This window comes from Merops nubicus, unplaced genomic scaffold (assembly GCF_000691845.1).
Source record: "Merops nubicus isolate BGI_N331 unplaced genomic scaffold, ASM69184v1 scaffold12641, whole genome shotgun sequence".
NCBI classification, from domain to species: Eukaryota; Metazoa; Chordata; class Aves; order Coraciiformes; family Meropidae; genus Merops; species Merops nubicus.
Window position 1 is genome coordinate 1 of NW_008590340.1, and position 10,267 is coordinate 10,267.

The following is a 10,267-nucleotide window of genomic DNA, read 5'->3' on the forward strand; positions in this document are numbered from 1 at the left end:
ATTGTATCCTGATGTCTCCTTGTGTTCTTTCCCCCTTGGGGTGCCCAGGTGTCCAGGTGGACATGGCTTGCTCTGGAGGGTAAAGCATGGGTGACGCAAAGCAGTGGAGTCACAACTTTCTTTGGTGAATAAGAATGCCACTGGAACTGTCAGCCTGGACAGGAGTGTTTCTGGTCATATACATGTCAGAAAGCCCTCCCAAAGCCACCCAATTTCCTTTAAATTGATCACCAGACTCGTCGTGTCTCTGCCAACCCTTGCGATGCTTTCCATGGCTCCAAGACTTATGTGGTGTGTGGCAGATGTTCAAGGAGTCTGAATCTTCTACCTCTGCCCCATAATGTTCTCTGTGTGCCCCCCAGCTCCCTTTGTGAAGTGCTCAGCATTGCTGGCAGAGACGCACAGTCACTGTGTGGTACTTTACATGGCCTGTGGCTCATGAGGCTGACTTGAGGGCATTCAGCAAGTCCCTCGCTGTCCTCTGCACACCATATGAAGGAAAGAACACACTCTCCAGATACAGCCATTGTTTTTTATGTGCTGAGCTCAAAGACCGCTGACATCTCCTGTTGTGACAAGGTGACCCAGCTGGTGGACAAGGTGAAGGCTGTGGATGTTTATCTCGACTTTAGTAAAACAATTGATCCTGTGCCCCACAGCATTCTCATCACAAAACTGGCTGCTCTAGGCCTCATGGGTGCACACTCCTCGGGATCATGCCCTGACTGGATGGCCGGGTCCAGAGAGAGGTGGGGAATGGAGCTCAATCTGGTTGGTGGCCGGTCACAAGTGGTGTCCCCAGGGCCCAGTGCTGGGGTTGCTCCTCTTTAACATCTTTATCAATGATCTTGGTGAGGAGATGGAGTGCACCCCCAGTAAGTTTGCAGATGACACCAAGTTAGGTGGGTGCATTGATCTGCTTGAGGGTAGAGAGGCCCTTCAGAGGGACCTGGACAGGCTGGACCAGTTAAATTGTATGAGATTTAACAAGGCGAAGGCCTGAGTCCTGCACTTGGGCGACAGCAGCCCCATGCAAAGCCATAGACTTGGAGAGCAGTGGCTGGAAAGCTGCTGAGCAGAAAGGGACCTGGGGGTGTTGGTTGGCAGCCGTCTGAACATGAACCAGCATTGTGCCCTGGTGGCCAAGAAGGCCAATGGGCTCCTGGCTTCTATTAGGAATGGTGTAGTCAGCAGGACTAGAGAAGTGATTGTCCCACTGTACTCAGCACTGGTGAGGCCACAACTTGAGCACTGGGATCAGCTTTGGGCACCACAGGACAAGGACATTTAGGTTCTAGAGAGGGTGAAGAAAATGGCAACAAAGCTCGTGAAGCATCTTGAGGATAAGCCTTATGAGAAACAGCTGAAGGACCTGGGGTTGTTTAGCCTGGAGAAGAGGAGGCTGAGGGGTGACCTTATCACTCTCTACAACTGCCTGAAAGGAGATTGTGGGGAGGTGGGTGTGGGACTCTCCTTACATGCCACAGCTGACAGTACAAGAAGAGCTGGAATCAAGTTACATCAGGGGAGGTTTAGGTTAGACCATAGGAAAAACTTCTACACTGAAAGGGTGATCAAAGACTGGAAAAGGCTTCCCAGGGAAGTGGTTGAATCATCATCCCTGGATGTATTTAAAAGCCATCTAGATGGGCTGCTAAGGGATATGGTGAAGAAGTGGCCTGGTAGAGATTGCTAATGGTTGGGCTTGATGATCTTAAAGGTCCTTTCCAACCACAGCAATTCTGTGATTCCCTGATCAGGGAAGGAAGTGACCTTGCTCATGCACGGACTTTGCATGGAGTTGGTGTGGTGAACTGCACTGGGATGTGGTGCTTGCTCCAGCCACACTGGGGTGTAGGTAAGGACAAGCTGCCTAACCCTTCCTCCACATCCTCAGTCCTCCACGGGTGATGTTTTACCCCGTGACTCCCAGTCCTACTTCATGTAGAGTGAGGAGCACCCCTTCTACTGTCCTGCACACTGTAGGAACCCCTACAGTGCCTATCCCCATAGCCAAAGCCCCATCTTCCCTGCAAGCATTTGCTCTCAGCACAACCCCTGGGCCCTGCTGGGCTGGAAGGTGCTCAGGACAAGCACTCTTCATCAAGAACCATGAGCCATGCCAAGCTGGCAGCAGAAACAAGGTGGGGTGAAAGGATCGTACCAGGGAGGGTAGAAGGCATCTGCAGGACATGATGTGAGAGAGCTGGTCGGGGCAGGACATTGGAGCCCTTGGGCAGATCCCCACCATAAGCTCTGATTTTGGGAGTATCAAGGTCTGGTAGGAGCCTTTCCCTGTGGCTTTTCTGGGTCAAGGGTGTGATCAAAAGGAGCCTTAGAAATAAAAACTCATTTTGCAGGATGAAATGAACCTCAGCTTTCTCTCTTGAAGGAATGAGTCCTTCCACCCATTGTTGTGGTAGTCAGAACTGGTGTCCTGTGTCCCAGGTGCACAGGAGATTTCCTCTTCTTGCCCATCAGTGGCCTGAGTGCAGTAACAAGCCTAACAGCCCTGAGCAGCCCCACCTGGGGTCTCTTCCTCTTCCCTCTGTCCCTGGGCTCTATTTAGGCTCTGTCCTGAGCCCTTAAACCTTTCCTCAAGTTGTTGGCAGGACTGTGGGCCTCCTGCTCTTCTGCTGATTTGCTCATGCCTGAGCAAGAGCCCCCCTGAGGTTGCCCACTGATTTCCCAACCTCTCCTTGGGTCTGCCTGGTCATTATGGCCCTGGTCAGCAATGAGTGGCTGTTATGGACCGAGATTACTGCTGCTGGATCTGCTCCAGGCCTGTGGGCTGACTGTCCTGCTTGATGGCATTCCTTGATGGTTGAGGTGGGCTCTGGGCTGTGCCCATCTACTGTCTCTACATTTTCCTTGCTCAGGCACTGTACTTTGGGATCATTCTTCTTTTACTTCTGTGTCATTTTCCCTGGGAAGTATTTTGCCCTCTAATAGTGTCAATTGAAAGGAGCCTGTGTGGCTGAAGGGCCACAAAGGAAATGAAAAGGCAGCATTGCAAAGAGCAAAACCAGTGTCCTCATTTCTTTAATTATGATGTTTTGCATGGAAGATGAGTTTGTTGGTAAACACATTTCCATGAGCCAAGGCTGCCTCTGGGCCTGGGGCGGTCTGGAGAGTATAAAAGGCAGAGCCACTGCAGGCTCCTTCATCCACTGCTCTTGCCTTCTCCTCCTTGGTGAACAAGGTGAGCTGCAACCGCCTTTGCCTCACTCTTCTCTTGCTCTTGTTCCACTCTTTCACTCCTGGTCTAGACTCAGTCTTTTTCTTGGGGTGTAGGGTTTGGTGGGATTCTGTCTCCCTGACACTGCTCCCAGCATCTGTTTTCCTTGTCACTGTGGGGGGAATTGGGAGAAGGTCTTGGGCTTTCTTTAGAGGGTCCCCAATGAGTTTGGGGTTCTTTAACATCTCTTGCTCCCCAGGCAGGCTGTCCCTGCTGCCCAGCCTGAGCCTTTGCTCTCGCTGAGCAGGCTGTCAGGCTGCACCTCACCTGCTGCCTGTGCCTTCCCTGTCCTCTCTCCCAGGTGCACCTCCAGCCCACAGCCATGTCCTGCTACGATCTCTGCCGCCCCTGTGGCCCAACCCCACTGGCCAACAGCTGCAACGAGCCCTGTGTGCGGCAGTGCCAGGACTCCCGGGTGGTGATCCAGCCGTCTCCCGTGGTGGTCACCCTGCCAGGACCCATCCTCAGCTCCTTACCCCAGCACCACCGTGGGATCCTCAGCATCCGCTGCCGTGGGCAACATCCTGAGTGAGGAGGGAGTGCCCATCAACTCCGGGGGCTTTGGCCTCTCTGGCATTGGTGGCCGCTACTGTGGCAGAAGGTGCCTGCCCTGCTAAAGGTGGGCCAGATCTCCATGGAGTGCATCGACCAGGAAGCCCAAAGCCAGGTGCCGGACTGAGGACGGAGCTGCTGGCCACGGTTTCCAGATGGGTTGAGCACCCTTGTGCCCTCCTGCCAATGAGGGAAGGGAGTAACATGCTGTCTGGACACATTGCCAACATGTTGTCTGATCCTTGAAATTCCTGCTTTTGACTACTTTCCTTGCATCTGTGGTTTTGAGTTTCACTTTGAGTTGATAGAATGCTGTACTTGTCAATGTTCAGTGGAGGGGCTGTGTTCAGGAAATAAGGAGAAGCAGTCTTGCTTGCTGTGTTTCAGCTGGAATGGTTTAAATCACTTCTTTCCCTTATAGAAATGTATATATCCTTTCGTTTTCAGAGTACTACTTGTCTTTTTATCATTAAACTGATGTTGCATCCAAATTTGAGTTTTGTTTGTGGTTTTCTTATCCTTTATTTCATCCCCTTGAGGAGGAATTTGTCATTATATGAAAATCTATGCAGAGCACCTTTTCAGTGGAACATGTGTATTGAAATGTCACCACAATCAAGGTGATAAAAATAATTTCTTTCTTTTTTGCACTCTTCTGAAGAATTGAACAGGTTTACATATATTTCTTCTACTTTTTTCCAACAAATTTTCACATCCATGTGTAAAAGTATAGTTGTGATATTTCAGGTTGGGAGCTTTCTGCTTTTATCACTTATTTTGGCATCTTTGAAACTCTAGGAATTTGGAAGTGCGTAATTAAGTGTTTTAGTAGCAGCACTTGGTTTGCTGGTTTTTGTTTGACTGAATAGTACTGGATAGAATAGAAGCTTTAACCGTGACACGCTTTGAGTGATCTTGACTCAAGGCTTCAAAGGTGGGTGAGTCTTCAAATCTCATCAGAGTATTCAGACTCTACATGGCTGCATCATTAGTAAATTTTTATGATTGGCTTTGATGTCTTCTCTTTCAAGCCTTAAACAAAATCCAATAAATCTTACTCCTTAGCTAATCCATGCATGAGCTCTCATAATGTAGAGGAAAAATTACATGAGTCAAGACCTAGACAAACGGCCATACGTATTTTCCTTAAGAACAGTTTGGGTTTAATCCTGTTATTCACCATGTAGGAATTTTCTCCAAGCTGTTAGAACTCAGCATGTTGTGTGCAACTAAGAGACATCAAAGAATAATAAAGAATAGCCTTTTCTGTAGGTGCATAAGCTCTGAGAAATTAATCTGACTCCTTTGCTCTCCCACTGGAGCTCCATGGAGTGCAGCAGGACATAACACAGGGAAGCAGTAGGGATGAGAGTTGTGTGATTTCTGATGACTCTGTAGCTCACGCAGGGTTTTCTCCTTTAGAAACCACAGACATCTATTTGAAAACTTAAGTATCATATTGCTGTGGTAGAAACAGTGGCGGAAGCAGAGGGAAGATACCTGGCCTTTAGATTTACTGCTGGAACCAGTCCAAATGCCCACACAGGAGGGGAAAAGAGGTAGGTTTATTTTTTCAAATGTTTTAGACTGATGTTCTACATTTTCTTTGCTTAAGGATTACTTGCAAAGTTACCAATTGGGGTGGGGGGGGAAAATAGAGAGATGGGATGTGTCCACTCTTAGGCTGTGGCCTGAGGCAGCAAAGTATGAAAGATGGTTTATCAATAGGTACTAGTCTGAGTGGAGTCTCTGCTTAAAAATCGATTTCAATGTATTTGAAATGTGTTTTCTAAACACATAATGAAGGGATGGGTGTGTGTACACGTGGTGCCCTGTTGACAGAACTGGTATGGCTGAAGTAATTAGTTATTCATTCAGATCTGTGAGGAATCACTGCACTCTGATGTACATCAAAGAACAGCTTCGTTCTTGGTGGCAGGAAGGTGTTTTTCTATGAAGCAAACAGGTAGTATAAAGAGCACAGGAATAGAGAATGAAATGCCTGGTCGAGTGGCTTGTGTCCAACAAGAGCATGTGATGAAAAGCATGTTTGTGGTGCTCACTGTGAAAGGAAAAGCTTGGGGGCCTATGCTCCACCATAAGCCCCTAAATCTGCTTGCTGATTTAAAAGAAAAAAGAAAGCAGTGTCTTGGAACCAGCCATCCTCAGACAGCGTGGCATCACGGAGGGTTTGTGCAGCATGTTGATGACTTCATTAAATGTTTCGTTAGGGAGACAGCTCCTGAAGAATGTGAACATCAGTTTGAAAGCCACGTCCTCTTTGTACGTTAAGATTGGAGAAATGGGTACAATAATTGTGCATATAGATGTTTACAAATTTATGAGCTGATTGAGGCATCCTTTTTTGCATGAATTTGTTCCCACATGTATTTTTGCAAGTGGAACATTTTCTTGATAATGAAATTATTTTGCTTTTGTTTTCCAGTCTAGGTTCAGCCTGGTATTACATGACAAGTATACTTTACACATTAAAAATTCTTTCATCTTCACAATTCATGGGTACTTTTAATTTTTGGTACTTTTATACTGACTCTGTTAGTGTCAATACAAAATTACTCCAAGCACAGTCTAATAAAGACCTTTTTCAGCTCCCCAGCAATTTGTTAGCTTGTGGGTGTCTCCTAGATCTGAGATCACATTCCACACATTTACTAAAACTCTTTGTGTGCAATTCCCTGTCTGACCCACTTAAGAACAATTGCCAGTTAACTTGCTCACCATCCTTAAAAAAAAATCTCAGAGGAAATCTCCAAGGAGGGCTTCAAGCCTCTCGGATGAGTTCATTGAGCCAATTAGACCAGTGTGGAGTGGAGCCAGACGTCACCAGACACTTCAGGAGTCTTTATGAAAATATTGCAGTCATCTCTGAAGAGTTTGTTTTTAAAATGTGGGGTATTATACCAAATAGGAGCTCTTGCATTAGAAGGCAGCAGAATAGGAGTGTTGAAAACTGCTGTGGGTATTTTCACAAGTCTTGCAGGTGCCAGTAAGCACCTGGTGCTACAGAAGGATTTATGTTTCAAAAATGTACATGTTTATTATTTTTTATATGGACACATTTATGGGTTGGTAGCATTGTTTAGGTCTGGAAAGGAAGGGGAATATTTAAGAGTCTAAGTGGGTCACTTTAGATAATGTTATTGAAATATGGAAAAGCAGTTTAAAAATTTGTAAAAGGTCGTTTTTCTCTGAAGAACAGTTCAGGGCTGGTTTTCATAGAGTTTCTTAAAATACAAATGTCTTCTCTTTGTGAAAGTGTAAATCTGTGCATGGGCTTATAGAAAACAAGGAATGATCTTGGTTCAGAGGTTTTAAAGACACCCTCTTGGATGGATGATGGAGCTGTGAAAACCTCATCCTATACCATGAACAGTTTGATAACTTAATTCTATGAATATGCAGTTAATGAAAATAGTGAAGGACTAAGAAGTTCTTCTTTAGGAACCTAAGACCAGTAACTTTTATTTCCCAGGTGTCTATGAATCCTCACGCACAATATTCGGTAACTTTTTCTAGGAGGGCTTCAAACCCTGAAGTCTGTATAGAAGGGATTGCAAAATAAAGTTAAAAACCATTAAAATTTTGTACATATATATTCCACTTGTGCAATGAACTTCCATCAGTCTTCAGTGCAATCACTGTTGCACTGCAGTCTGTAGTGAGGGAACAAATAATCACAGCCAGGCCCTTGTGTGGGTTTTTCCCCCAATGGTTCCACAGTTCAGTTTGTGCAAGGATAATACCTCAAAATAGTCTAAAATTTATGTGTCCTCCGGATGACTTGTGAAGCTATTTGTATTTGTGGTCTGAGAGGGTACAGAAGGGAGTTATAGGTTCTCTTTGTAAAAGAACTGATAAATCAGTTTTAAATGCCTCCCTGTGTCTCAAGCCGTGTTGCTGTAGTGTAATAGGGTGATACTACCCAAATTTCATATAATAGGATATTTCCTCTGGATTTCACACAGGGTTCTGATTCTTTCTTATTGTACTCAGTTGGATTTCAGGTGTGTAGATGCTTGTGCTTTTTTGCAAGGCCTTCACAAAACACAGAAATTCAGTCCAGATTGTTCTTACGCTTGGCTGGAGCCAGAGCTTCGTAAGCATTGGTGGAGACCAGAGTTTATTAAGAATTTACACTCATATTCTTAATAACAGAACACCTTTGAATGATGAATTATGTATGGTATAAGTTCTTCCTAATATTTTTCCTTATGACTAAAGTGAAACATGCACTGGAGAGTAAATTTTGTTGTGACTGGAAGGTGGCACTGGAATAAATTTGGCCCATAATACCAGAAGATGAGAGAAACTTGTGTGACAGAATATGTATGCCAGAAGATAAGGAAATGAAAACAAAGTAATAAATGGTAAGTAAAAAAAAAAACATTTAATCAGTTGGAAGCATTTTGCATTCAGGCCATACCTGTCGGTAAATAATTCCATGCACAAAGGATGTCTGTGGTCCTCAGGCCATCTGAGATGCAGTATAAAAGCTAACTCAACTCTGGGTCCTTCCTACCACTTCTCTTCCTTTTTTCTTCTTTTGTGAACAAGGTTAGTTCAAATCTACTTCTCTTTTTCTATTTGCTGAATTCTTGCCTTCTTAACAATTTTTTTGCTGTTCTTTTTTTCTCCGCAGTGTTCTAGTTGCTGGATTGGTTGGGGGGGAAGAGTTTTTCTCTTTATAAAGTTGGGTTTTGCTGTTAGAATTGTAGGTATTTCTGGACTCCCAACTTGGCCGTATTGATCCTTGAAATGGTGGAATAAATTTATACAAATAGGGGTTTTCAGACAAGCTAAGTGACTTAGAAAAACCCAAAAACCTGAATGGTTGGAACAGCTTTGTGAGGGGTTTGGGACTGGGTGATCTTTAAAGGTGCCTTCCAACTCAAACCATTCTATGACTACAGAGATCTGTGTGCTCAGTCATCTTTCAAGTAGCAATGTGCATTGTATATCTTTAAGGGTCTTATCCATCATCTGTTTCTAGATCCATCTAAGATTTCAGCTGGGTTGATATGAAAACAAGAGTGTAAAGGAGGATGCATTTGTCTTCAGAAATGCCATCCAGAAAAATCCTTTTCTTTGCTGTTTATTCCATGGGAGGCTTCTTCAGTGTTCCCATTTTTGTTATGATGAATTTATTACTGGGCAGAGTGGGAAACAAGAGGATAAAATGAACCAGGTACTGAGAAACGACTGGAGAGCAGCTAAACTAGGAAGGATTAAAGGTGAGGTTTGTGGGTTTTAAAAATCAATTATGTCAAACCACAAGAGCTGAGCTCTAAATGCCACTTTCTAAATGAAGACAAAATGAATCTGCATACTGAGATTAGAAGGAATAGTCATGCTGAGTTCTGCAGGGATGTTGGCTCTGGTCACATATCCTCAACCTTCTTCTGGTATAATAATCAACATGGACTTTAGCATGATGGACATCATGAAAAAGTTCTGCTTGGTGTCTTACAGTTGCTAGGTTTTGAAATTGTTACATGGTGCAATGACATCTGCAAGCTTACAGAAATGGCTTCAGGGACTGGGAGGACAAGGGGAAAGAACAGCAAAAATAGAGGAGAGCTGAGTTCCAAACAGACTGAGATGGGCGTAGGAAACAGTGAACCTTGTGTTTGTTAGTGTGTTGGGAGCAGGTAAAAGGAGTGTGCAGGGAACTCCTGGTTTTCTCATAGGTGGTAGTTCTTGTGGACAAGTTGTCTGGGAAAGATTTCCAAAACCAGCTTCAAGTACACTCAACTATATTGAAATTTGTATCTCTTCGTAGGCAAAATTAGAACCTGGAAAATAATTCTTCATTTAATTTTCCAGATGTCTATTGAACTCTACTCCTAAGTACATTTGTGGCTAGGCAATACTCATAATTACTACTTCTACAATGCCCTGAATACCTGGGGCTGGATCTCAATAACATCTTTCCAGACATACAGCCAAGCAAAATACTAGAATTAAAGTAATGATAGAGGTATGTGTCCTTTTGTTCTGCTGCCAGCTATTCTATTGGATCACCAACAAGTAAGAGAGGATTATTTCAGCCTCCATCTTCTTGTAGCATATTTAAGAACCGTGTTTCCTGCTCAAGTCACACCTTACTCAACCCATAAAAGGATCCCTGGAAAGCTCCTGTTGTGCTGATACCAGAGCTGAGTAAATATACGTGCAGTATGACTCCTACACGTTGCATTCACTTCTGGTCCTCTCTTTCAGACTTACCTCCATCCCACAGCCATGTCCTGCTACGAGCGATGTCCTTCCACCTCCTGCAGCCCAACCCCACTGGCCAACAGCTGCAACGAGCCCTGTGTGAGGCAGTGCCAGGACTCCACGGTGGTGATCCAACCCCCTCCCGTGGTGGTCACCCTACCTGGACCCATCCTCAGCTCCTTCCCCCAGAACACCGCCGTGGGATCTTCAGCATCTGCAGCCGTCGGGGGCTCTCTCAGC

At 44.9% G+C, this 10,267-nt stretch overlaps 2 protein-coding genes across 2 annotated transcripts in view; both read left to right on the forward strand.

Moving 5' to 3' along the window:
• Positions 1–3,526: 3,526 nt before the first annotated feature.
• On the forward strand, positions 3,527–3,855 carry LOC103782156 (feather keratin 1-like). Its single transcript, XM_008949904.1, is given in 2 exon segments — positions 3,527–3,718; positions 3,720–3,855. Coding segments are annotated over 2 exon segments (294 nt in total). The 5' UTR covers positions 3,527–3,560.
• A 6,196-nt stretch (positions 3,856–10,051) lies between these two features.
• The window catches only part of LOC103782159 (feather keratin 2-like), a 1,762-nt gene continuing 1,546 nt past the window's right edge, over positions 10,052–10,267 (forward strand). Inside the window, exon 1 of the mRNA XM_008949908.1 lies at positions 10,052–10,249. Within this exon, the coding sequence (XP_008948156.1) occupies positions 10,052–10,249 (198 nt within the window). The remainder of the gene's footprint in view (positions 10,250–10,267) is intronic.